Below are 27,622 nucleotides of genomic sequence, written 5' to 3' on the forward strand. Positions count from 1 at the left end.
CTCAAAAAATAAATAAGAAAATATGTATGTGGAACATGCGAGAACTTACAATGGAAGGGAAGGTTTTAATTACAAAAATGGTGCTTTTACCTATTTTATTGTATTTAAGTCTGGTTTTCCCACCCCCCGAAATGGTTCTAAAGAAAATAACAAAAGCTTGTTTTACTTTCTTTTGGAGTTCTAAGAGCGAAAAATTAAAGAGACAAATTGTGATAAAACCGAACTCCAGGGGCGGTAAGGATTTTCCAGATTTTAAAGCTTTCCTTTTAATAAAGTTTTTTAGCATGTGTTTTACTACTGTTTTTAAAGATAGCTACTGGTCTTATTTTGTTCGTTTTAATACTGGTTATTTTATGCGGAGGAACGGCTGGTTTTCTACAGTTTTAAGTTGCCCTTATTCTTTGAATTTACCCCCTCAATACATGATTTTAGGAAAAATTTTAAACTTATATAATTTTAAAGGTAAAAGTGTTCAGGATCTGTGCAATAGCAAAAAACTACTAAAGGAAATAAAAGAAACCAGTACCGTGACTCCCATCAAAAATTTTAACGAACAGAAGTGTATACAGATTTGGAAGATGTTGAGTATTAATTATCTTTTTAATTCACAGAAGGACCTGGCCTGGAGCTGCGTACACGAGTGTCTTCCATGCCGGGCATTCCAGCACCGAAGAGGATTATCCAACTCTGCAACCTGCCCGAGGGAGGGATGCCGACAAGAGGAGACCGTGCACCATCTAATATGGACTTGTTTTTACTCGCAGAAAATATGGACAAAGATACTCCCTCTGGTAAAAAGGATAACTGGACTAAAAGACTTAAATATTGCAGTGGTTTTTTATGGTTGCCTGGAATGCCCAACACGGACTCAAGAGACTATTGCATGGAAGATCATAAACTGTGTGAAGGCAGCTCTGTGGAAGGCCAGGAATATTTTATTGTTCAAGCATGAGGTTTTATCTGTGAAGGACATTTTATCTATCTGTTTTTATGAAATGTACCAGTACTATCTTTTAGACAAGAAGAGATTTCCGCTTTTATCTAGAAAATGGTTTTTAAAAGAATGGAATTCTATCTTGTAAAGCCACCAAGTGCCCATTTTATGTTTTAATATGTTGTAAATATGTTATTTATATGTAACTGTATTTATTGACATATTTGCACAACTTTGTTAACATTATTTAATTTTTAATAAAGTTGCCCCCGTAAGGGTAGTCAAGTTAAAAAAATCTGTTCTTATCAGTTTTCATGCTGGTGGGGATGGGTGCTGCATGGAGGATGCAGGTGTACCAGGGCTTTCCGGGGCTGGTTCTGAGGAATCAGCTCGACGGCTGCCCCGATGTGACCTGTTCCCTCCGGGTCTCGCCATGAGGCTGAGAGGGTCTAGAGCAGAGGTACTTTTGTGCCTCGGGGAGTGGTGACCCCGAGGTGCCGAAACTCACTGGGAGAATAGACTCACTGAGTTGAAGCACGGGCACCATAATCTCTTCACCTTGTGGCACTCACCTCTTGATTCCCGGCCTTCTGGCTAGGATCAGAGAAATTTTTATAGATCCGGCCGGATGTCCGGGCAGTATATCTGCACACATTCACTTATTTATTTCTTTTTTGTCACACTGTGTCACTTTTTGCGTGTTGTGTGTTCACAGGATTTGTCAGGATGCGGTAGCCCTTCTGGGTGTCCCTCCTGGCGGTCTAGGGGAGGTGTGTGTGGCCATTAGGTTCCGCACCTCCCTGCAAACACCCCGGGTACTCCTGCTTTGGCAGGGTACCTACCGTAATCGGCTCTGCGGGCAGATACCTTGGCCAACGCCAAGGGGGATGCCGGGAGCATTTGTGGTCCCCTAGTAGCTTCGGCGAAAAGGGACATCGAACCTGGAACCTCGCAGGTACCTTTTGGTCCGGAGGCGAAGGGTAAGGTTTGTTGGGGGGCCTCTCTCCTATCGGAGAAGGGCTTGCGATAGACCGCATCCTTTGTGCACGTTTTTTAGTGTAACACGTTTGCACTTTTTCTTGCACTTTGGGTGAATCGAAAGCACGTTCCTCGGCTTTAGATAAAAAAAAAAAAAAAAAAAAAATCTGTTCTTATCAGTTTAATATCTGATACGTCCCCTATCTGGGGACCATATATTAAATGGATTTTTGAGAACGGGGGCCGATTTCGAAGCTTGCTTCCGTCGCCCTATGCATTGACCCGATATGGCAGTATCTTCGGGTACAGTGCACCACCCCCTTACAGGGTTAAAAAGAAAGATTCCTACTTTCATTGCTACCTGCTTGCTGGCTAGCCAGCTAGCCAGCCCTGTGGGCCTTGCTGCTGCTGCAGCCAAAAAACAAAAGGTGGTGCTGCTGCTTCTGCTGCTTCTGCTTCTGCTTGTGTCTGGCCCCTGTTGGAGCGTCCAGGCACAGGACTTCTGCTGCTGCTGACTAAATGGCCTCCTTAATTGGATCATTTGAGTAGCCAGCACACCTGTGCAGGTAGGGCATGACATGATAGGCAGCTGCCTTGATAGCGGGTGGGTGCTGAATGTTCCTAATTGACAAAATAAGATTAATGCTTATGAAGAAATATAAAATCTCATCCCTTCCCCAATATCGCGCCACACCCCTACCCCTTAATTCCCTGGTTGAACGTGATGGACATATGTCTTTTTTCGACCGTACTAACTATGTAACTATGTAACATAACATGGGGGGGGGGGGGGGGGGGTCTCCTGGCTGTTCACACAGGTGTGTCATTGCTGTACATTGACCATGCATTGCTTCTGTGGTATTGCAAAGGCAAAGACAAATGCTTCCAGCCATCCATTGCACTAATGGATTGGTCATCAGCTGGCTGTCTATGTCCCGCATCAATATAGACCAAAGTACAGAGGGTTAGGCTATGCTATTGTGCACCTACCTGATGCATCAGAAGGTGCGAGGCCCTTGCTAAATTCTGTGCACAGACTTTGAGATCTATGCTTTAGACTGTATCTAAACCTGCTCCAACATGGACTGACATTCTGGCCTACTTTCAGCCGATGCGACTTGTCTGTCGCTGAACAGTCGCTTTTTATGTATTCAGCACCTATGTATAATGTTGTAAAAATGCTCTAGAAGCTAAAGTCGCAGAAATGTCACACATATTTGGCCTGCAACTTTCTGTGCGACAAATTCAGACAGGAAAAATCAGTATAAATCCTTAGAAAATTATCCCCCAGTGTCTCCATCTGCTGGCGGTATTGAATAAGCATTGCTGCACTGATGGGGTATGCATTAGACGAAAAAAAAGAAGAAAAAGAAGAATAATACGCCCAGAAAAGAGGCGAAAAGGAGAAAAACGTAAAAAAACGTGAAAAAAAAGTAAGAGGAAGAGAAGGGAAAAAAAGGTGGAAATGGGTTTAAAAGTGATTTCGGCGGAGAAAATATATATATATATATATATATATATATATATATATATATATATATATGCGCACACACACACATAGATATAAACGTATTCTCCGTTGAGATATTGCAGCCGCTGCTGTGTCCAGGCCCAGGAGCCTTAGCACTGTGCTGTGATGTCACTCAATACCACTGACATCACTAGGTGTAAACAACATCTCTCCTTTGCTGTGTATGTGACTATGGAGCTGTTTGGTGATGTCGTCTATTACGGCCTTCATAGAAGCAACAGGAGATTGTTGCATCCATCTTGAACCCTCAGAACTACAGTGCTATGATGTCACTCACTTCCACAGGCCTTGCAGAGTGTAAACAACAACAACCCAGCTTTGTTGTGTATGTAACCAAAGGGATTTGTGATGTCACCTAGAACCTTCACAGCAGCGACAGCTTTATGAGGAGCATCAGCACTGCTCTGCCTGAGCAGAACCATCACCGCCATAGGTTGTCAAATAACCCGGATTTAACCCACACAGGTAAGTCCAATGGGGTGCAGGCATGTCCTCTATGCTTACAGCTTCCCGTGGGTGTTGGTTTGATACCGTTTGGGGACAGCCAAGGAGGCATCTGCAGGCAACAAAGGTAGGTGTGTGCTTGTGTGTGTGTTTCCTATGCAGATCCTAAGCCCAGTGTCACATGCAAGTAGGAGGAGTAAGAAGGGTTCCTGGCAAATCCGGGTTATGGATTGCATTTAAAAAGGCCCCGTGGGAGTGCAATGGGCCCCTGTCTTGCTGCTTAGCAATAATGGTATGGGTTTAGGTTCTGCTGTGTGTACTGGTGGTTGACTGCCCCCCAGCCCAGAGTGTGCATGGAAAATTGTCTGGCAGCCTCCCTGACAGCAAGCAGTGATAGTGCCCATGAAGGGGACCTTGTTGGGCCCGCCCCTTTCACGGTTATCGCTTCTCGGCCTTTTGGCTAAGATCAAGTGTAGTATCTGTTCTTATCAGTTTAATATCTGATACGTCCCCTATCTGGGGACCATATATTAAATGGATTTTTGAGAACGGGGGCCGATTTCGAAGCTTGCTTCCGTCGCCCTATGCATTGACCCGATATGGCAGTATCTTCGGGTACAGTGCACCACCCCCTTACAGGGTTAAAAAGAAAGATTCCTACTTTCATTGCTACCTGCTTGCTGGCTAGCCAGCTAGCCAGCCCTGTGGGCCTTGCTGCTGCTGCAGCCAAAAAACAAAAGGTGGTGCTGCTGCTGCTTCTGCTGCTTCTGCTTCTGCTTGTGTCTGGCCCCTGTTGGAGCGTCCAGGCACAGGACTTCTGCTGCTGCTGACTAAATGGCCTCCTTAATTGGATCATTTGAGTAGCCAGCACACCTGTGCAGGTAGGGCATGACATGATAGGCAGCTGCCTTGATAGCGGGTGGGTGCTGAATGTTCCTAATTGACAAAATAAGATTAATGCTTATGAAGAAATATAAAATCTCATCCCTTCCCCAATATCGCGCCACACCCCTACCCCTTAATTCCCTGGTTGAACGTGATGGACATATGTCTTTTTTCGACCGTACTAACTATGTAACTATGTAACATAACATGGGGGGGGGGGGGGGGGGGGTCTCCTGGCTTCACACAGGTGTGTCATTGCTGTACATTGACCATGCATTGCTTCTGTGGTATTGCAAAGGCAAAGACAAATGCTTCCAGCCATCCATTGCACTAATGGATTGGTCATCAGCTGGCTGTCTATGTCCCGCATCAATATAGACCAAAGTACAGAGGGTTAGGCTATGCTATTGTGCACCTACCTGATGCATCAGAAGGTGCGAGGCCCTTGCTAAATTCTGTGCACAGACTTTGAGATCTATGCTTTAGACTGTATCTAAACCTGCTCCAACATGGACTGACATTCTGGCCTACTTTCAGCCGATGCGACTTGTCTGTCGCTGAACAGTCGCTTTTTATGTATTCAGCACCTATGTATAATGTTGTAAAAATGCTCTAGAAGCTAAAGTCGCAGAAATGTCACACATATTTGGCCTGCAACTTTCTGTGCGACAAATTCAGACAGGAAAAATCAGTATAAATCCTTAGAAAATTATCCCCCAGTGTCTCCATCTGCTGGCGGTATTGAATAAGCATTGCTGCACTGATGGGGTATGCATTAGACGAAAAAAAAGAAGAAAAAGAAGAATAATACGCCCAGAAAAGAGGCGAAAAGGAGAAAAACGTAAAAAAACGTGAAAAAAAAGTAAGAGGAAGAGAAGGGAAAAAAAGGTGGAAATGGGTTTAAAAGTGATTTCGGCGGAGAAATATATATATATATATATATATATATATATATATATATATATATATATATATATGCGCACACACACACATAGATATAAACGTATTCTCCGTTGAGATATTGCAGCCGCTGCTGTGTCCAGGCCCAGGAGCCTTAGCACTGTGCTGTGATGTCACTCAATACCACTGACATCACTAGGTGTAAACAACATCTCTCCTTTGCTGTGTATGTGACTATGGAGCTGTTTGGTGATGTCGTCTATTACGGCCTTCATAGAAGCAACAGGAGATTGTTGCATCCATCTTGAACCCTCAGAACTACAGTGCTATGATGTCACTCACTTCCACAGGCCTTGCAGAGTGTAAACAACAACAACCCAGCTTTGTTGTGTATGTAACCAAAGGGATTTGTGATGTCACCTAGAACCTTCACAGCAGCGACAGCTTTATGAGGAGCATCAGCACTGCTCTGCCTGAGCAGAACCATCACCGCCATAGGTTGTCAAATAACCCGGATTTAACCCACACAGGTAAGTCCAATGGGGTGCAGGCATGTCCTCTATGCTTACAGCTTCCCGTGGGTGTTGGTTTGATACCGTTTGGGGACAGCCAAGGAGGCATCTGCAGGCAACAAAGGTAGGTGTGTGCTTGTGTGTGTGTTTCCTATGCAGATCCTAAGCCCAGTGTCACATGCAAGTAGGAGGAGTAAGAAGGGTTCCTGGCAAATCCGGGTTATGGATTGCATTTAAAAAGGCCCCGTGGGAGTGCAATGGGCCCCTGTCTTGCTGCTTAGCAATAATGGTATGGGTTTAGGTTCTGCTGTGTGTACTGGTGGTTGACTGCCCCCCAGCCCAGAGTGTGCATGGAAAATTGTCTGGCAGCCTCCCTGACAGCAAGCAGTGATAGTGCCCATGAAGGGGACCTTGTTGGGCCCGCCCCTTTCACGGTTATCGCTTCTCGGCCTTTTGGCTAAGATCAAGTGTAGTATCTGTTCTTATCAGTTTAATATCTGATACGTCCCCTATCTGGGGACCATATATTAAATGGATTTTTGAGAACGGGGGCCGATTTCGAAGCTTGCTTCCGTCGCCCTATGCATTGACCCGATATGGCAGTATCTTCGGGTACAGTGCACCACCCCCTTACAGGGTTAAAAAGAAAGATTCCTACTTTCATTGCTACCTGCTTGCTGGCTAGCCAGCTAGCCAGCCCTGTGGGCCTTGCTGCTGCTGCAGCCAAAAAACAAAAGGTGGTGCTGCTGCTGCTTCTGCTGCTTCTGCTTCTGCTTGTGTCTGGCCCCTGTTGGAGCGTCCAGGCACAGGACTTCTGCTGCTGCTGACTAAATGGCCTCCTTAATTGGATCATTTGAGTAGCCAGCACACCTGTGCAGGTAGGGCATGACATGATAGGCAGCTGCCTTGATAGCGGGTGGGTGCTGAATGTTCCTAATTGACAAAATAAGATTAATGCTTATGAAGAAATATAAAATCTCATCCCTTCCCCAATATCGCGCCACACCCCTACCCCTTAATTCCCTGGTTGAACGTGATGGACATATGTCTTTTTTCGACCGTACTAACTATGTAACTATGTAACATAACATGGGGGGGGGGGGGGGGGGGGGGTCTCCTGGCTGTTCACACAGGTGTGTCATTGCTGTACATTGACCATGCATTGCTTCTGTGGTATTGCAAAGGCAAAGACAAATGCTTCCAGCCATCCATTGCACTAATGGATTGGTCATCAGCTGGCTGTCTATGTCCCGCATCAATATAGACCAAAGTACAGAGGGTTAGGCTATGCTATTGTGCACCTACCTGATGCATCAGAAGGTGCGAGGCCCTTGCTAAATTCTGTGCACAGACTTTGAGATCTATGCTTTAGACTGTATCTAAACCTGCTCCAACATGGACTGACATTCTGGCCTACTTTCAGCCGATGCGACTTGTCTGTCGCTGAACAGTCGCTTTTTATGTATTCAGCACCTATGTATAATGTTGTAAAAATGCTCTAGAAGCTAAAGTCGCAGAAATGTCACACATATTTGGCCTGCAACTTTCTGTGCGACAAATTCAGACAGGAAAAATCAGTATAAATCCTTAGAAAATTATCCCCCAGTGTCTCCATCTGCTGGCGGTATTGAATAAGCATTGCTGCACTGATGGGGTATGCATTAGACGAAAAAAAAGAAGAAAAAGAAGAATAATACGCCCAGAAAAGAGGCGAAAAGGAGAAAAACGTAAAAAAACGTGAAAAAAAAGTAAGAGGAAGAGAAGGGAAAAAAAGGTGGAAATGGGTTTAAAAGTGATTTCGGCGGAGAAATATATATATATATATATATATATATATATATATATATATATATATATATGCGCACACACACACATAGATATAAACGTATTCTCCGTTGAGATATTGCAGCCGCTGCTGTGTCCAGGCCCAGGAGCCTTAGCACTGTGCTGTGATGTCACTCAATACCACTGACATCACTAGGTGTAAACAACATCTCTCCTTTGCTGTGTATGTGACTATGGAGCTGTTTGGTGATGTCGTCTATTACGGCCTTCATAGAAGCAACAGGAGATTGTTGCATCCATCTTGAACCCTCAGAACTACAGTGCTATGATGTCACTCACTTCCACAGGCCTTGCAGAGTGTAAACAACAACAACCCAGCTTTGTTGTGTATGTAACCAAAGGGATTTGTGATGTCACCTAGAACCTTCACAGCAGCGACAGCTTTATGAGGAGCATCAGCACTGCTCTGCCTGAGCAGAACCATCACCGCCATAGGTTGTCAAATAACCCGGATTTAACCCACACAGGTAAGTCCAATGGGGTGCAGGCATGTCCTCTATGCTTACAGCTTCCCGTGGGTGTTGGTTTGATACCGTTTGGGGACAGCCAAGGAGGCATCTGCAGGCAACAAAGGTAGGTGTGTGCTTGTGTGTGTGTTTCCTATGCAGATCCTAAGCCCAGTGTCACATGCAAGTAGGAGGAGTAAGAAGGGTTCCTGGCAAATCCGGGTTATGGATTGCATTTAAAAAGGCCCCGTGGGAGTGCAATGGGCCCCTGTCTTGCTGCTTAGCAATAATGGTATGGGTTTAGGTTCTGCTGTGTGTACTGGTGGTTGACTGCCCCCCAGCCCAGAGTGTGCATGGAAAATTGTCTGGCAGCCTCCCTGACAGCAAGCAGTGATAGTGCCCATGAAGGGGACCTTGTTGGGCCCGCCCCTTTCACGTTTATCGCTTCTCGGCCTTTTGGCTAAGATCAAGTGTAGTATCTGTTCTTATCAGTTTTCATGCTGGTGGGGATGGGTGCTGCATGGAGGATGCAGGTGTACCAGGGCTTTCCGGGGCTGGTTCTGAGGAATCAGCTCGACGGCTGCCCCGATGTGACCTGTTCCCTCCGGGTCTCGCCATGAGGCTGAGAGGGTCTAGAGCCGAGGTACTTTGTGCCTCGGGGAGTGGTGACCCCGAGGTGCCGAAACTCACTGGGAGAATAGGCTCACTGAGTTGAAGCACGGGCACCATAATCTCTTCACCTTGTGGCACTCACCTCTTGATTCCCGGCCTTCTGGCTAGGATCAGAGAAATTTTTATAGATCCGGCCGGATGTCCGGGCAGTATATCTGCACACATTCACTTATTTATTTCTTTTTTTGTCTCACTGTGTCACTTTTTGCGTGTTGTGTGTTCACAGGATTTGTCAGGATGCGGTAGCCCTTCTGGGTGTCCCTCCTGGCGGTCTAGGGGAGGTGTGTGTGGCCATTAGGTTCCGCACCTCCCTGCAAACACCCCGGGTACTCCTGCTTTGGCAGGGTACCTACCGTAATTGGCTCTGCGGGCAGATACCTTGGCTAACGCCAAGGGGGATGCCGGGAGCATTTGTGGTCCCCTAGTAGCTTCGGCGAAAAGGGACATCGAACCTGGAACCTCGCAGGTACCTTTTGGTCCGGAGGCGAAGGGTAAGGTTTGTTGGGGGGCCTCTCTCCTATCGGAGAAGGGCTTGCGATAGACCGCATCCTTTGTGCACGTTTTTTTTAGTGTAACACGTTTGCACTTTTTCTTGCACTTTGGGTGAATCGAAAGCACGTTCCTCGGCTTTAGATAAAAAAAAAAAAAAAAAAAAATCTGTTCTTATCAGTTTAATATCTGATACGTCCCCTATCTGGGGACCATATATTAAATGGATTTTTGAGAACGGGGGCCGATTTCGAAGCTTGCTTCCGTCGCCCTATGCATTGACCCGATATGGCAGTATCTTCGGGTACAGTGCACCACCCCCTTACAGGGTTAAAAAGAAAGATTCCTACTTTCATTGCTACCTGCTTGCTGGCTAGCCAGCTAGCCAGCCCTGTGGGCCTTGCTGCTGCTGCAGCCAAAAAACAAAAGGTGGTGCTGCTGCTGCTTCTGCTGCTTCTGCTTCTGCTTGTGTCTGGCCCCTGTTGGAGCGTCCAGGCACAGGACTTCTGCTGCTGCTGACTAAATGGCCTCCTTAATTGGATCATTTGAGTAGCCAGCACACCTGTGCAGGTAGGGCATGACATGATAGGCAGCTGCCTTGATAGCGGGTGGGTGCTGAATGTTCCTAATTGACAAAATAAGATTAATGCTTATGAAGAAATATAAAATCTCATCCCTTCCCCAATATCGCGCCACACCCCTACCCCTTAATTCCCTGGTTGAACGTGATGGACATATGTCTTTTTTCGACCGTACTAACTATGTAACTATGTAACATAACATGGGGGGGGGGGGGGGGGGGGGGTCTCCTGGCTGTTCACACAGGTGTGTCATTGCTGTACATTGACCATGCATTGCTTCTGTGGTATTGCAAAGGCAAAGACAAATGCTTCCAGCCATCCATTGCACTAATGGATTGGTCATCAGCTGGCTGTCTATGTCCCGCATCAATATAGACCAAAGTACAGAGGGTTAGGCTATGCTATTGTGCACCTACCTGATGCATCAGAAGGTGCGAGGCCCTTGCTAAATTCTGTGCACAGACTTTGAGATCTATGCTTTAGACTGTATCTAAACCTGCTCCAACATGGACTGACATTCTGGCCTACTTTCAGCCGATGCGACTTGTCTGTCGCTGAACAGTCGCTTTTTATGTATTCAGCACCTATGTATAATGTTGTAAAAATGCTCTAGAAGCTAAAGTCGCAGAAATGTCACACATATTTGGCCTGCAACTTTCTGTGCGACAAATTCAGACAGGAAAAATCAGTATAAATCCTTAGAAAATTATCCCCCAGTGTCTCCATCTGCTGGCGGTATTGAATAAGCATTGCTGCACTGATGGGGTATGCATTAGACGAAAAAAAAGAAGAAAAAGAAGAATAATACGCCCAGAAAAGAGGCAAAAAGGAGAAAAACGTAAAAAAACGTGAAAAAAAAGTAAGAGGAAGAGAAGGGAAAAAAAGGTGGAAATGGGTTTAAAAGTGATTTCGGCGGAGAAATATATATATATATATATATATATATATATATATATATATATATGCGCACACACACACATAGATATAAACGTATTCTCCGTTGAGATATTGCAGCCGCTGCTGTGTCCAGGCCCAGGAGCCTTAGCACTGTGCTGTGATGTCACTCAATACCACTGACATCACTAGGTGTAAACAACATCTCTCCTTTGCTGTGTATGTGACTATGGAGCTGTTTGGTGATGTCGTCTATTACGGCCTTCATAGAAGCAACAGGAGATTGTTGCATCCATCTTGAACCCTCAGAACTACAGTGCTATGATGTCACTCACTTCCACAGGCCTTGCAGAGTGTAAACAACAACAACCCAGCTTTGTTGTGTATGTAACCAAAGGGATTTGTGATGTCACCTAGAACCTTCACAGCAGCGACAGCTTTATGAGGAGCATCAGCACTGCTCTGCCTGAGCAGAACCATCACCGCCATAGGTTGTCAAATAACCCGGATTTAACCCACACAGGTAAGTCCAATGGGGTGCAGGCATGTCCTCTATGCTTACAGCTTCCCGTGGGTGTTGGTTTGATACCGTTTGGGGACAGCCAAGGAGGCATCTGCAGGCAACAAAGGTAGGTGTGTGCTTGTGTGTGTGTTTCCTATGCAGATCCTAAGCCCAGTGTCACATGCAAGTAGGAGGAGTAAGAAGGGTTCCTGGCAAATCCGGGTTATGGATTGCATTTAAAAAGGCCCCGTGGGAGTGCAATGGGCCCCTGTCTTGCTGCTTAGCAATAATGGTATGGGTTTAGGTTCTGCTGTGTGTACTGGTGGTTGACTGCCCCCCAGCCCAGAGTGTGCATGGAAAATTGTCTGGCAGCCTCCCTGACAGCAAGCAGTGATAGTGCCCATGAAGGGGACCTTGTTGGGCCCGCCCCTTTCACGGTTATCGCTTCTCGGCCTTTTGGCTAAGGTATAGGGATATACCTTGGCTGATCCGGTTCCTGCTTTTGTGGGTGCTCTGAGACCCCCCTCCTCGGCCCTGGGACATCGCCCTTCGTTGGGCTTAAGTCCCTTGCTGCTATTGGGGAGGGGGCCCACCTCAGTGTAGAGTTGCGATCCCCCTTTGCCTTAGGGACCTAGTGTCTCTTTGGTGCGCTTGATTGTGAGCATGGCGTCAGCCAGTGACGGAGATCCAGGCATGGTACCATCTTATGCCAAGCTCAAGAACTCAGTACGTATATCGTACTTGGAGGACCAGAGAAAGAACCGGGACCTGAAGTACATCGTGGAGCAAGTTCTGCTGGGCGTCTTTGGATTAAGGAAGCATGAGATATTATCCATCCAAGATTATCCGAAAAGAGGAGTATACGATGTTACTTTTACGGAAGGAGGTATTTACAAGGACTTTGTTATACAGATGAAGAAGGTAAGCGGAGATGCCCGCTTGAGTGGAATAAGAATTGTTGAGCACTTTCCCGATGAACTTATGCTTTTAGTTATAAAAATGTACTCTCCATACGTTAAAGAAGATGAAATTGTTGTGTTTTTAAGGAATTTTTGTAAAAAAATTATAAATAGAGGGAAAGTGATGAATGAGTGTGGAATATGGTCCTCTAAGTGGAAGTTTCTGGTTGAGTTCAAAGAAGATCTATTACTCCCAGGACGAAAGGTTATGCCTCCAGCTCGGTTCAAGTTAGGAAATGTAAATGGTGACGTGTTTTTCCCAGGAATGCCCAATTTCTGCAGAGCTTGTAGAAGATATGGACATGATAAAAACGTATGTGAGAGTACATGTACAAATTGTGGCAGCACTGAGCACTCCTCCAGAGAATGCACAAAAGAAAAGAAATGCAGTTTATGTTACAGAGTTGACCATTTGTATGCTTCTTGTCCTCACAGAAACAAAGAGAAACAACAGAGAAGCCAGCCAGACCCCCGTCATATGAACAGAGAAGACAGCAAACCAGAAGAAAACCCAACTGATCAACATGGTGAGTCTGCTACCTCTGATGAAGATGGATATGAGAAACCCTCCAGCATGAAGGTAAGAAGAAAGGAGAAGAAAGCATGGCAGACAGGAGCTCCTCTCTCGCAGCAGAGGGGTAGTAACCTGGATGAAGCTGTCAGCAAGCCTCAGAGTGCCCCCCTGAGGAAGCCAGAAAATGTTGGGGCTAAGAGAAGAAAGACCGGAACAGGAAGAGAAGAGGCGTTTGTGGAAGAAGAGGGGGGGGTAGGGATGCCATCAGGTGTTCCAGCCCCCTCCCCAAGTGAAACAGGCAACTCGTCCATGGTTCCCGACACGGTGGAAGTCGTTGTGCCCGACCAGCTGCCCGGGGTGGCTCCGACAGGTCATCCCGGGGAGGAGATGGACACTGGGCAAGGTGACGGAGACGGGACAACCCCTGTTCCGGCGAAGAGGAATCCTCTCCTTAGTCCCCTACCGGAGGATCTTCAGGAGGAGGTAATGGAGGAGTCAGACGGTAGCAGCTCACCGGAATCTCTGGTGACAGTGAGATCAGAAGGGGAAAATGATAGTTTTGGGGGTCTGGCTGATGAGGATGAGATAGAATGTGCACAAAGATATTGAAAGTGGTCTCTCTGTAACCTTTAATGATGGCGCTCCATGGACTCTCCCTCAATGTGAGGGGCCTTAAGACACACGCAAGAAGAACTGCTATTTTTAATTTTTTATCCTTTTTGTCTGCATCAGTTTTCTTCTTACAGGAATGTGGCATCCCTCACCAAGCATCATACAAGAAATATGAAGAAGACTGGAAGCATGGCCCCTCAGTGTGGTCAGGGTCCAACGCATCTAAATCTGGAGGAGTTGCTATACTTTTTAAGGGTAATGTTAATATAATTTTTAAGCAAGAGATTTTACCAGGAAGGATTTTATTAGTTAAAGCTTTTATAAATGGTTTTACATGGCAGTTTTTAAACTTTTATGGTTCACCTGATAAAAAAGAAAGAGAAGAGATGTTAGAGATTTTACCTCTTTTTATTAATGATTCTTATCCTTTGATTTTAGCTGGGGATTTTAATTGTGTTTTAAGAGGTGAGAAAAGATATTCTCGAGCTACTAGTAGAAATTATGATAAGACATCTAACATTTTAAAAAATATTACTTTAGATTTTAGGCTTATAGATGTTTTTAAAAAATGTAATCCAAATTTACCTGATACTGAAGGCATTACATGGAGTAATGTGAATTGTAGCTCGAGGATTGATTTTATCTTCTCTTCTCAAAATGTTTTACCTGCCAAATGTGAGCTTTTAACTAATATATTTTCTGATCATAAATGTCTTCTATTTGTTTTAAATCCTGTTCCTGGTTTTAAGAGGGGTATTGGTTCATGGAAATTGAACATATCTCTTTTAGAAGATAAAATAATCTTAACAGAATACGCCAATTTTTATAATAAATGTAAAAATAATAGAGACCCAAATATAGATATAAAAGTATGGTGGGAAAATATGAAGAAAAAAACTAAAGATTTTTTTATAAAACAAGGTATCCAAAAAGCTAAAGATAAAAGACATTGTTATGATATTTTAAATACACATCTTCAAACTCTTTTTAAATTGCACAATATAGGGATAGATGTAAAAGATGATATTGTTAACATTAAAAAAGAAATAAAAACATTTTTAAATGAAAAAGGTAAAGAGATCATTTTTAAAGCTAAAATCAAACATATTGAAAATAACGAAAAATGTACAAGATATTTTTTTAAAAAATCTAATCAAAAAAGAGTCCATATCGAAAAACTAGAAGGAGAAGTGGAGATGAATAAAATTTTATTTAAAGTACAATGTTATTATAGGGAACTTTTTAATGAGAAAAAAATAGATGCTAATTTCATGAACGATGCCTTAAACAAAATAGAACGTGTTTTAGAGAATAATTCTCAATCCTTTCTTTTACAGTCTATCCCAGAGAAGGAAATATTGGATACCATAAACAGTTTTAATTTGGGTAAAGTACCAGGGTCTGATGGCCTGCCAATCGAATTTTATAAGGTTTTTTATGAGGTTTTAAAAGATGATCTTTTATCTCTTTTTACAGATGTTTTTAATACCAAGATTTTACCACAGTCATGGAAAATGGGTGAGGTTTCTCTGCTCTTTAAAAAAGGTGATAAAGAGGATATTAGGAATTGGAGACCAATAACCCTTTTAAACGCTGATTATAAAATAATGGCTAAAATATGTGCAAACAGACTAAAAAATGTTATAGATAAATTAATACATAATAATCAAGTGTGTGGTATACCGGGTAGAAACATGTGGGAAAATTTAAACCTCATAAAAGATATAATAGAAGATGCTAAAATAAGGAAAAGTAATTTAGCAATTTTAACAATAGACTTTGAAAAAGCATTTGACAGAGTCTCGCACTGTTTTTTATTTAATGTTTTAAATAAAATGGGCATACCAGAAGGTTTTTTAACGTCACTCAAAGCCTTTTATAATGACTGTTTTAGCAAAATTTTAATTAATGGTTTTAAGACTGAAATGGTTCCTTTAAAATCTGGTGTGAAGCAGGGTTGCCCCCTATCACCCCTTTTATTTATTTGTGCACTAGAGCCACTTTTATGTGTCATAAGAGGTGATAAACAGATCCGTGGGATAAGGCTCCCCGGAGGAAATGGTCTTGAAGCTAAAGTAGTCAGTTATATGGATGATGTAGCAGTGACATGTCAAGATAGCCTGGCACTTAAAAAAACTTTAACACAAATTAACTATTTCTGTTGTGCTTCTGGTTTTAAAGTGAATTTTAACAAGTGCGAGATTTTAAAAGTCGGCAAGCTGGATACAAGAGACATAAAGGTACCGGTAGTAGAAAAAGTAAAAATTTTAGGTGTGTATTTTAATGAATTAAATAATGGAAACGAAAGCTGGGAGCTAACAATGCAAAAGGTGAACCAAAAATTATGTGTATGGAGACTAAGAGACCTTACAATGGAAGGAAAAGTGCTGATTTTAAAGATGGTGATTTTACCTTTGCTTTTATATTTAAGTTTAGTGTTCCCACCTAACACACATATAATACGTAAAGTCTCAAAAGTCTGTTACACCTTTTTTTGGAATTCCAAATATGAGAAGTTAAAAAGAGAAATTGTATCTAAACCTAAAGAGAAAGGGGGGAAAAGTTTTACTGATTTTACTGCGTTCCTTTATACAAAATTCTTTTCATTGTGTCTTAAGAATGTTTTTAAAGACAACTATTGGTCGTTCTTTTTGCGCTATAATGTTGGTAATCTCATGAGACACCATGGTTGGTTTGAAACAGATCTTAAACACCCTTATGCTTTTAACCTCCCTATTACTTATTGTATTTTAGAAAAGATTGTTTCTCTTTTTAAACTGTTTGATTTTAGTAAAGATATTCTAATCGATGGGAAAAAACTTACGAGAGTCATTTTAAACAATATTAACATGTGCCAAGTTGGAAATTTTAATGATGATAAATGTAAAGAAATCTGGAGAATTGTGAACTCATTTTATCTTTTTAACTCACAGAAGGACTTATCCTGGAGCTGCATCCACAGTTGCCTTCCGTGCCGGGCTTTCCAACACCGTAGAGGATTTGCAAGCACAGCAAAGTGTCCAAGAGAGGGATGCCACGAAGAGGAGACTGTTTTACATCTTTTATGGACATGTGATTTTTCTAGAAGGATATGGACTAAAATGCTGCCACTTTTAAACAAAATTGCTGCTATAAAAGACTTGGACTATAATATGGTTTTATATGGGTGTTTGGATTGTCCCGGCGAACAAGAGAAACGGAAGGCATGGCAAATAATAAACTGTGTGAAGGCAGCTCTGTGGAAAAATAGGAATATTTTATTATTTAAAAAGGACATTTTATCTTTCGATGATGTTATTGGAATGATATTAAGTGAAATGTACATCTATCTTTTAATCGATAAACAAAGTGATGAGTTTGCATTCTTAAAATGGCATTTTACCGACTGGCATATGTGAAATTGTAAAATTGTAAGTTTTTTATGTTCCCCTGGTTTTAATGCTATGTAACTATGTAACTATGTTAAAACTTGAAACTTAAATAAAATAGGTGTGTACCTGTGAAGGTGCAGCCAAGTTAAAAAAAAAAAAAAAAAAAAATCTGTTCTTATCAGTTTAATATCTGATACGTCCCCTATCTGGGGACCATATATTAAATGGATTTTTGAGAACGGGGGCCGATTTCGAAGCTTGCTTCCGTCGCCCTATGCATTGACCCGATATGGCAGTATCTTCGGGTACAGTGCACCACCCCCTTACAGGGTTAAAAAGAAAGATTCCTACTTTCATTGCTACCTGCTTGCTGGCTAGCCAGCTAGCCAGCCCTGTGGGCCTTGCTGCTGCTGCAGCCAAAAAACAAAAGGTGGTGCTGCTGCTGCTTCTGCTGCTTCTGCTTCTGCTTGTGTCTGGCCCCTGTTGGAGCGTCCAGGCACAGGACTTCTGCTGCTGCTGACTAAATGGCCTCCTTAATTGGATCATTTGAGTAGCCAGCACACCTGTGCAGGTAGGGCATGACATGATAGGCAGCTGCCTTGATAGCGGGTGGGTGCTGAATGTTCCTAATTGACAAAATAAGATTAATGCTTATGAAGAAATATAAAATCTCATCCCTTCCCCAATATCGCGCCACACCCCTACCCCTTAATTCCCTGGTTGAACGTGATGGACATATGTCTTTTTTCGACCGTACTAACTATGTAACTATGTAACATAACATGGGGGGGGTCTCCTGGCTGTTCACACAGGTGTGTCATTGCTGTACATTGACCATGCATTGCTTCTGTGGTATTGCAAAGGCAAAGACAAATGCTTCCAGCCATCCATTGCACTAATGGATTGGTCATCAGCTGGCTGTCTATGTCCCGCATCAATATAGACCAAAGTACAGAGGGTTAGGCTATGCTATTGTGCACCTACCTGATGCATCAGAAGGTGCGAGGCCCTTGCTAAATTCTGTGCACAGACTTTGAGATCTATGCTTTAGACTGTATCTAAACCTGCTCCAACATGGACTGACATTCTGGCCTACTTTCAGCCGATGCGACTTGTCTGTCGCTGAACAGTCGCTTTTTATGTATTCAGCACCTATGTATAATGTTGTAAAAATGCTCTAGAAGCTAAAGTCGCAGAAATGTCACACATATTTGGCCTGCAACTTTCTGTGCGACAAATTCAGACAGGAAAAATCAGTATAAATCCTTAGAAAATTATCCCCCAGTGTCTCCATCTGCTGGCGGTATTGAATAAGCATTGCTGCACTGATGGGGTATGCATTAGACGAAAAAAAAGAAGAAAAAGAAGAATAATACGCCCAGAAAAGAGGCGAAAAGGAGAAAAACGTAAAAAAACGTGAAAAAAAAGTAAGAGGAAGAGAAGGGAAAAAAAGGTGGAAATGGGTTTAAAAGTGATTTCGGCGGAGAAATATATATATATATATATATATATATATATATATATATATATATATATGCGCACACACACACATAGATATAAACGTATTCTCCGTTGAGATATTGCAGCCGCTGCTGTGTCCAGGCCCAGGAGCCTTAGCACTGTGCTGTGATGTCACTCAATACCACTGACATCACTAGGTGTAAACAACATCTCTCCTTTGCTGTGTATGTGACTATGGAGCTGTTTGGTGATGTCGTCTATTATGGCCTTCATAGAAGCAACAGGAGATTGTTGCATCCATCTTGAACCCTCAGAACTACAGTGCTATGATGTCACTCACTTCCACAGGCCTTGCAGAGTGTAAACAACAACAACCCAGCTTTGTTGTGTATGTAACCAAAGGGATTTGTGATGTCACCTAGAACCTTCACAGCAGCGACAGCTTTATGAGGAGCATCAGCACTGCTCTGCCTGAGCAGAACCATCACCGCCATAGGTTGTCAAATAACCCGGATTTAACCCACACAGGTAAGTCCAATGGGGTGCAGGCATGTCCTCTATGCTTACAGCTTCCCGTGGGTGTTGGTTTGATACCGTTTGGGGACAGCCAAGGAGGCATCTGCAGGCAACAAAGGTAGGTGTGTGCTTGTGTGTGTGTTTCCTATGCAGATCCTAAGCCCAGTGTCACATGCAAGTAGGAGGAGTAAGAAGGGTTCCTGGCAAATCCGGGTTATGGATTGCATTTAAAAAGGCCCCGTGGGAGTGCAATGGGCCCCTGTCTTGCTGCTTAGCAATAATGGTATGGGTTTAGGTTCTGCTGTGTGTACTGGTGGTTGACTGCCCCCCAGCCCAGAGTGTGCATGGAAAATTGTCTGGCAGCCTCCCTGACAGCAAGCAGTGATAGTGCCCATGAAGGGGACTTGTTGGGCCCGCCCCTTTCACGGTTATCGCTTCTCGGCCTTTTGGCTAAGATCAAGTGTAGTATCTGTTCTTATCAGTTTAATATCTGATACGTCCCCTATCTGGGGACCATATATTAAATGGATTTTTGAGAACGGGGGCCGATTTCGAAGCTTGCTTCCGTCGCCCTATGCATTGACCCGATATGGCAGTATCTTCGGGTACAGTGCACCACCCCCTTACAGGGTTAAAAAGAAAGATTCCTACTTTCATTGCTACCTGCTTGCTGGCTAGCCAGCTAGCCAGCCCTGTGGGCCTTGCTGCTGCTGCAGCCAAAAAACAAAAGGTGGTGCTGCTGCTGCTTCTGCTGCTTCTGCTTCTGCTTGTGTCTGGCCCCTGTTGGAGCGTCCAGGCACAGGACTTCTGCTGCTGCTGACTAAATGGCCTCCTTAATTGGATCATTTGAGTAGCCAGCACACCTGTGCAGGTAGGGCATGACATGATAGGCAGCTGCCTTGATAGCGGGTGGGTGCTGAATGTTCCTAATTGACAAAATAAGATTAATGCTTATGAAGAAATATAAAATCTCATCCCTTCCCCAATATCGCGCCACACCCCTACCCCTTAATTCCCTGGTTGAACGTGATGGACATATGTCTTTTTTCGACCGTACTAACTATGTAACTATGTAACATAACATGGGGGGGGGGTCTCCTGGCTGTTCACACAGGTGTGTCATTGCTGTACATTGACCATGCATTGCTTCTGTGGTATTGCAAAGGCAAAGACAAATGCTTCCAGCCATCCATTGCACTAATGGATTGGTCATCAGCTGGCTGTCTATGTCCCGCATCAATATAGACCAAAGTACAGAGGGTTAGGCTATGCTATTGTGCACCTACCTGATGCATCAGAAGGTGCGAGGCCCTTGCTAAATTCTGTGCACAGACTTTGAGATCTATGCTTTAGACTGTATCTAAACCTGCTCCAACATGGACTGACATTCTGGCCTACTTTCAGCCGATGCGACTTGTCTGTCGCTGAACAGTCGCTTTTTATGTATTCAGCACCTATGTATAATGTTGTAAAAATGCTCTAGAAGCTAAAGTCGCAGAAATGTCACACATATTTGGCCTGCAACTTTCTGTGCGACAAATTCAGACAGGAAAAATCAGTATAAATCCTTAGAAAATTATCCCCCAGTGTCTCCATCTGCTGGCGGTATTGAATAAGCATTGCTGCACTGATGGGGTATGCATTAGACGAAAAAAAAGAAGAAAAAGAAGAATAATACGCCCAGAAAAGAGGCGAAAAGGAGAAAAACGTAAAAAAACGTGAAAAAAAAGTAAGAGGAAGAGAAGGGAAAAAAAGGTGGAAATGGGTTTAAAAGTGATTTCGGCGGAGAAATATATATATATATATATATATATATATATATGCGCACACACACACATAGATATAAACGTATTCTCCGTTGAGATATTGCAGCCGCTGCTGTGTCCAGGCCCAGGAGCCTTAGCACTGTGCTGTGATGTCACTCAATACCACTGACATCACTAGGTGTAAACAACATCTCTCCTTTGCTGTGTATGTGACTATGGAGCTGTTTGGTGATGTCGTCTATTACGGCCTTCATAGAAGCAACAGGAGATTGTTGCATCCATCTTGAACCCTCAGAACTACAGTGCTATGATGTCACTCACTTCCACAGGCCTTGCAGAGTGTAAACAACAACAACCCAGCTTTGTTGTGTATGTAACCAAAGGGATTTGTGATGTCACCTAGAACCTTCACAGCAGCGACAGCTTTATGAGGAGCATCAGCACTGCTCTGCCTGAGCAGAACCATCACCGCCATAGGTTGTCAAATAACCCGGATTTAACCCACACAGGTAAGTCCAATGGGGTGCAGGCATGTCCTCTATGCTTACAGCTTCCCGTGGGTGTTGGTTTGATACCGTTTGGGGACAGCCAAGGAGGCATCTGCAGGCAACAAAGGTAGGTGTGTGCTTGTGTGTGTGTTTCCTATGCAGATCCTAAGCCCAGTGTCACATGCAAGTAGGAGGAGTAAGAAGGGTTCCTGGCAAATCCGGGTTATGGATTGCATTTAAAAAGGCCCCGTGGGAGTGCAATGGGCCCCTGTCTTGCTGCTTAGCAATAATGGTATGGGTTTAGGTTCTGCTGTGTGTACTGGTGGTTGACTGCCCCCCAGCCCAGAGTGTGCATGGAAAATTGTCTGGCAGCCTCCCTGACAGCAAGCAGTGATAGTGCCCATGAAGGGGACCTTGTTGGGCCCGCCCCTTTCACGGTTATCGCTTCTCGGCCTTTTGGCTAAGATCAAGTGTAGTATCTGTTCTTATCAGTTTAATATCTGATACGTCCCCTATCTGGGGACCATATATTAAATGGATTTTTGAGAACGGGGGCCGATTTCGAAGCTTGCTTCCGTCGCCCTATGCATTGACCCGATATGGCAGTATCTTCGGGTACAGTGCACCACCCCCTTACAGGGTTAAAAAGAAAGATTCCTACTTTCATTGCTACCTGCTTGCTGGCTAGCCAGCTAGCCAGCCCTGTGGGCCTTGCTGCTGCTGCAGCCAAAAAACAAAAGGTGGTGCTGCTGCTGCTTCTGCTGCTTCTGCTTCTGCTTGTGTCTGGCCCCTGTTGGAGCGTCCAGGCACAGGACTTCTGCTGCTGCTGACTAAATGGCCTCCTTAATTGGATCATTTGAGTAGCCAGCACACCTGTGCAGGTAGGGCATGACATGATAGGCAGCTGCCTTGATAGCGGGTGGGTGCTGAATGTTCCTAATTGACAAAATAAGATTAATGCTTATGAAGAAATATAAAATCTCATCCCTTCCCCAATATCGCGCCACACCCCTACCCCTTAATTCCCTGGTTGAACGTGATGGACATATGTCTTTTTTCGACCGTACTAACTATGTAACTATGTAACATAACATGGGGGGGGGGGGGGGGTCTCCTGGCTGTTCACACAGGTGTGTCATTGCTGTACATTGACCATGCATTGCTTCTGTGGTATTGCAAAGGCAAAGACAAATGCTTCCAGCCATCCATTGCACTAATGGATTGGTCATCAGCTGGCTGTCTATGTCCCGCATCAATATAGACCAAAGTACAGAGGGTTAGGCTATGCTATTGTGCACCTACCTGATGCATCAGAAGGTGCGAGGCCCTTGCTAAATTCTGTGCACAGACTTTGAGATCTATGCTTTAGACTGTATCTAAACCTGCTCCAACATGGACTGACATTCTGGCCTACTTTCAGCCGATGCGACTTGTCTGTCGCTGAACAGTCGCTTTTTATGTATTCAGCACCTATGTATAATGTTGTAAAAATGCTCTAGAAGCTAAAGTCGCAGAAATGTCACACATATTTGGCCTGCAACTTTCTGTGCGACAAATTCAGACAGGAAAAATCAGTATAAATCCTTAGAAAATTATCCCCCAGTGTCTCCATCTGCTGGCGGTATTGAATAAGCATTGCTGCACTGATGGGGTATGCATTAGACGAAAAAAAAGAAGAAAAAGAAGAATAATACGCCCAGAAAAGAGGCGAAAAGGAGAAAAACGTAAAAAAACGTGAAAAAAAAGTAAGAGGAAGAGAAGGGAAAAAAAGGTGGAAATGGGTTTAAAAGTGATTTCGGCGGAGAAATATATATATATATATATATATATATATATATATATATATATATATGCGCACACACACACATAGATATAAACGTATTCTCCGTTGAGATATTGCAGCCGCTGCTGTGTCCAGGCCCAGGAGCCTTAGCACTGTGCTGTGATGTCACTCAATACCACTGACATCACTAGGTGTAAACAACATCTCTCCTTTGCTGTGTATGTGACTATGGAGCTGTTTGGTGATGTCGTCTATTACGGCCTTCATAGAAGCAACAGGAGATTGTTGCATCCATCTTGAACCCTCAGAACTACAGTGCTATGATGTCACTCACTTCCACAGGCCTTGCAGAGTGTAAACAACAACAACCCAGCTTTGTTGTGTATGTAACCAAAGGGATTTGTGATGTCACCTAGAACCTTCACAGCAGCGACAGCTTTATGAGGAGCATCAGCACTGCTCTGCCTGAGCAGAACCATCACCGCCATAGGTTGTCAAATAACCCGGATTTAACCCACACAGGTAAGTCCAATGGGGTGCAGGCATGTCCTCTATGCTTACAGCTTCCCGTGGGTGTTGGTTTGATACCGTTTGGGGACAGCCAAGGAGGCATCTGCAGGCAACAAAGGTAGGTGTGTGCTTGTGTGTGTGTTTCCTATGCAGATCCTAAGCCCAGTGTCACATGCAAGTAGGAGGAGTAAGAAGGGTTCCTGGCAAATCCGGGTTATGGATTGCATTTAAAAAGGCCCCGTGGGAGTGCAATGGGCCCCTGTCTTGCTGCTTAGCAATAATGGTATGGGTTTAGGTTCTGCTGTGTGTACTGGTGGTTGACTGCCCCCCAGCCCAGAGTGTGCATGGAAAATTGTCTGGCAGCCTCCCTGACAGCAAGCAGTGATAGTGCCCATGAAGGGGACCTTGTTGGGCCCGCCCCTTTCACGGTTATCGCTTCTCGGCCTTTTGGCTAAGATCAAGTGTAGTATCTGTTCTTATCAGTTTAATATCTGATACGTCCCCTATCTGGGGACCATATATTAAATGGATTTTTGAGAACGGGGGCCGATTTCGAAGCTTGCTTCCGTCGCCCTATGCATTGACCCGATATGGCAGTATCTTCGGGTACAGTGCACCACCCCCTTACAGGGTTAAAAAGAAAGATTCCTACTTTCATTGCTACCTGCTTGCTGGCTAGCCAGCTAGCCAGCCCTGTGGGCCTTGCTGCTGCTGCAGCCAAAAAACAAAAGGTGGTGCTGCTGCTGCTTCTGCTGCTTCTGCTTCTGCTTGTGTCTGGCCCCTGTTGGAGCGTCCAGGCACAGGACTTCTGCTGCTGCTGACTAAATGGCCTCCTTAATTGGATCATTTGAGTAGCCAGCACACCTGTGCAGGTAGGGCATGACATGATAGGCAGCTGCCTTGATAGCGGGTGGGTGCTGAATGTTCCTAATTGACAAAATAAGATTAATGCTTATGAAGAAATATAAAATCTCATCCCTTCCCCAATATCGCGCCACACCCCTACCCCTTAATTCCCTGGTTGAACGTGATGGACATATGTCTTTTTTCGACCGTACTAACTATGTAACTATGTAACTATGTAACATGGGGGGGGGGGGGGGGGTCTCCTGGCTGTTCACACAGGTGTGTCATTGCTGTACATTGACCATGCATTGCTTCTGTGGTATTGCAAAGGCAAAGACAAATGCTTCCAGCCATCCATTGCACTAATGGATTGGTCATCAGCTGGCTGTCTATGTCCCGCATCAATATAGACCAAAGTACAGAGGGTTAGGCTATGCTATTGTGCACCTACCTGATGCATCAGAAGGTGCGAGGCCCTTGCTAAATTCTGTGCACAGACTTTGAGATCTATGCTTTAGACTGTATCTAAACCTGCTCCAACATGGACTGACATTCTGGCCTACTTTCAGCCGATGCGACTTGTCTGTCGCTGAACAGTCGCTTTTTATGTATTCAGCACCTATGTATAATGTTGTAAAAATGCTCTAGAAGCTAAAGTCGCAGAAATGTCACACATATTTGGCCTGCAACTTTCTGTGCGACAAATTCAGACAGGAAAAATCAGTATAAATCCTTAGAAAATTATCCCCCAGTGTCTCCATCTGCTGGCGGTATTGAATAAGCATTGCTGCACTGATGGGGTATGCATTAGACGAAAAAAAAGAAGAAAAAGAAGAATAATACGCCCAGAAAAGAGGCGAAAAGGAGAAAAACGTAAAAAAACGTGAAAAAAAAGTAAGAGGAAGAGAAGGGAAAAAAAGGTGGAAATGGGTTTAAAAGTGATTTCGGCGGAGAAATATATATATATATATATATATATATATATATATATATATATATATGCGCACACACACACATAGATATAAACGTATTCTCCGTTGAGATATTGCAGCCGCTGCTGTGTCCAGGCCCAGGAGCCTTAGCACTGTGCTGTGATGTCACTCAATACCACTGACATCACTAGGTGTAAACAACATCTCTCCTTTGCTGTGTATGTGACTATGGAGCTGTTTGGTGATGTCGTCTATTACGGCCTTCATAGAAGCAACAGGAGATTGTTGCATCCATCTTGAACCCTCAGAACTACAGTGCTATGATGTCACTCACTTCCACAGGCCTTGCAGAGTGTAAACAACAACAACCCAGCTTTGTTGTGTATGTAACCAAAGGGATTTGTGATGTCACCTAGAACCTTCACAGCAGCGACAGCTTTATGAGGAGCATCAGCACTGCTCTGCCTGAGCAGAACCATCACCGCCATAGGTTGTCAAATAACCCGGATTTAACCCACACAGGTAAGTCCAATGGGGTGCAGGCATGTCCTCTATGCTTACAGCTTCCCGTGGGTGTTGGTTTGATACCGTTTGGGGACAGCCAAGGAGGCATCTGCAGGCAACAAAGGTAGGTGTGTGCTTGTGTGTGTGTTTCCTATGCAGATCCTAAGCCCAGTGTCACATGCAAGTAGGAGGAGTAAGAAGGGTTCCTGGCAAATCCGGGTTATGGATTGCATTTAAAAAGGCCCCGTGGGAGTGCAATGGGCCCCTGTCTTGCTGCTTAGCAATAATGGTATGGGTTTAGGTTCTGCTGTGTGTACTGGTGGTTGACTGCCCCCCAGCCCAGAGTGTGCATGGAAAATTGTCTGGCAGCCTCCCTGACAGCAAGCAGTGATAGTGCCCATGAAGGGGACCTTGTTGGGCCCGCCCCTTTCACGGTTATCGCTTCTCGGCCTTTTGGCTAAGATCAAGTGTAGTATCTGTTCTTATCAGTTTAATATCTGATACGTCCCCTATCTGGGGACCATATATTAAATGGATTTTTGAGAACGGGGGCCGATTTCGAAGCTTGCTTCCGTCGCCCTATGCATTGACCCGATATGGCAGTATCTTCGGGTACAGTGCACCACCCCCTTACAGGGTTAAAAAGAAAGATTCCTACTTTCATTGCTACCTGCTTGCTGGCTAGCCAGCTAGCCAGCCCTGTGGGCCTTGCTGCTGCTGCAGCCAAAAAACAAAAGGTGGTGCTGCTGCTGCTTCTGCTGCTTCTGCTTCTGCTTGTGTCTGGCCCCTGTTGGAGCGTCCAGGCACAGGACTTCTGCTGCTGCTGACTAAATGGCCTCCTTAATTGGATCATTTGAGTAGCCAGCACACCTGTGCAGGTAGGGCATGACATGATAGGCAGCTGCCTTGATAGCGGGTGGGTGCTGAATGTTCCTAATTGACAAAATAAGATTAATGCTTATGAAGAAATATAAAATCTCATCCCTTCCCCAATATCGCGCCACACCCCTACCCCTTAATTCCCTGGTTGAACGTGATGGACATATGTCTTTTTTCGACCGTACTAACTATGTAACTATGTAACATAACATGGGGGGGGGGGGGGGGTCTCCTGGCTGTTCACACAGGTGTGTCATTGCTGTACATTGACCATGCATTGCTTCTGTGGTATTGCAAAGGCAAAGACAAATGCTTCCAGCCATCCATTGCACTAATGGATTGGTCATCAGCTGGCTGTCTATGTCCCGCATCAATATAGACCAAAGTACAGAGGGTTAGGCTATGCTATTGTGCACCTACCTGATGCATCAGAAGGTGCGAGGCCCTTGCTAAATTCTGTGCACAGACTTTGAGATCTATGCTTTAGACTGTATCTAAACCTGCTCCAACATGGACTGACATTCTGGCCTACTTTCAGCCGATGCGACTTGTCTGTCGCTGAACAGTCGCTTTTTATGTATTCAGCACCTATGTATAATGTTGTAAAAATGCTCTAGAAGCTAAAGTCGCAGAAATGTCACACATATTTGGCCTGCAACTTTCTGTGCGACAAATTCAGACAGGAAAAATCAGTATAAATCCTTAGAAAATTATCCCCCAGTGTCTCCATCTGCTGGCGGTATTGAATAAGCATTGCTGCACTGATGGGGTATGCATTAGACGAAAAAAAAGAAGAAAAAGAAGAATAATACGCCCAGAAAAGAGGCGAAAAGGAGAAAAACGTAAAAAAACGTGAAAAAAAAGTAAG

General features: G+C 44.2%; 1 protein-coding gene, 9 non-coding genes and 1 pseudogene across 12 annotated transcripts; all 11 read left to right on the forward strand.

Moving 5' to 3' along the window:
* Positions 1-2,043: 2,043 nt before the first annotated feature.
* Positions 2,044-2,231, forward strand: LOC130299739 (U2 spliceosomal RNA). Its single transcript, XR_008850824.1, has one exon. It is a non-coding gene; the product is annotated as a U2 spliceosomal RNA (small nuclear RNA).
* A 2,096-nt stretch (positions 2,232-4,327) lies between these two features.
* On the forward strand, positions 4,328-4,518 carry LOC130299736 (U2 spliceosomal RNA). Its single transcript, XR_008850821.1, has one exon. It is a non-coding gene; the product is annotated as a U2 spliceosomal RNA (small nuclear RNA).
* Positions 4,519-6,621: 2,103 nt separating this feature from the next.
* On the forward strand, positions 6,622-6,812 carry LOC130299690 (U2 spliceosomal RNA). Its single transcript, XR_008850778.1, has one exon. It is a non-coding gene; the product is annotated as a U2 spliceosomal RNA (small nuclear RNA).
* Positions 6,813-8,915: 2,103 nt separating this feature from the next.
* On the forward strand, positions 8,916-9,075 carry LOC130299741 (U2 spliceosomal RNA; annotated as a pseudogene).
* Positions 9,076-9,769: 694 nt separating this feature from the next.
* LOC130299738 (U2 spliceosomal RNA) lies at positions 9,770-9,956 on the forward strand. The gene has a single exon (XR_008850823.1). It is a non-coding gene; the product is annotated as a U2 spliceosomal RNA (small nuclear RNA).
* Positions 9,957-11,996: 2,040 nt separating this feature from the next.
* LOC130299685 (uncharacterized) lies at positions 11,997-16,843 on the forward strand. Of its 3 annotated transcripts, XM_056551483.1 has the most exons (6): positions 11,997-13,569; positions 13,819-13,953; positions 15,036-15,084; positions 15,175-15,216; positions 15,880-15,969; positions 16,632-16,843. In XM_056551483.1, exons 1-6 carry the CDS (start codon positions 12,277-12,279, stop codon positions 16,691-16,693), a joined length of 1,671 nt encoding a protein of 556 aa, XP_056407458.1. In that variant the 5' UTR covers positions 11,997-12,276; the 3' UTR covers positions 16,694-16,843. The 3 variants fall into 3 exon arrangements, 1 of the variants encoding a protein (XP_056407458.1); XR_008850776.1 differs by lacking the exons at positions 15,036-15,084; positions 15,175-15,216 and having other exon boundaries at positions 15,880-15,938; positions 16,632-16,693; XR_008850775.1 differs by lacking the exons at positions 15,036-15,084; positions 15,175-15,216 and having other exon boundaries at positions 16,632-16,671.
* Positions 16,844-17,191: 348 nt separating this feature from the next.
* Positions 17,192-17,390, forward strand: LOC130299740 (U2 spliceosomal RNA). Its single transcript, XR_008850825.1, has one exon. It is a non-coding gene; the product is annotated as a U2 spliceosomal RNA (small nuclear RNA).
* Positions 17,391-19,476: 2,086 nt separating this feature from the next.
* On the forward strand, positions 19,477-19,667 carry LOC130299691 (U2 spliceosomal RNA). Its single transcript, XR_008850779.1, has one exon. It is a non-coding gene; the product is annotated as a U2 spliceosomal RNA (small nuclear RNA).
* A 2,073-nt stretch (positions 19,668-21,740) lies between these two features.
* On the forward strand, positions 21,741-21,931 carry LOC130299692 (U2 spliceosomal RNA). Its single transcript, XR_008850780.1, has one exon. It is a non-coding gene; the product is annotated as a U2 spliceosomal RNA (small nuclear RNA).
* Positions 21,932-24,024: 2,093 nt separating this feature from the next.
* LOC130299693 (U2 spliceosomal RNA) lies at positions 24,025-24,215 on the forward strand. The gene has a single exon (XR_008850781.1). It is a non-coding gene; the product is annotated as a U2 spliceosomal RNA (small nuclear RNA).
* Positions 24,216-26,312: 2,097 nt separating this feature from the next.
* On the forward strand, positions 26,313-26,503 carry LOC130299694 (U2 spliceosomal RNA). Its single transcript, XR_008850782.1, has one exon. It is a non-coding gene; the product is annotated as a U2 spliceosomal RNA (small nuclear RNA).
* Positions 26,504-27,622: the final 1,119 nt, after the last annotated feature.

This window comes from Hyla sarda, unplaced genomic scaffold, assembly GCF_029499605.1.
Source record: "Hyla sarda isolate aHylSar1 unplaced genomic scaffold, aHylSar1.hap1 scaffold_1061, whole genome shotgun sequence".
Taxonomy (NCBI): Eukaryota; Metazoa; Chordata; class Amphibia; order Anura; family Hylidae; genus Hyla; species Hyla sarda.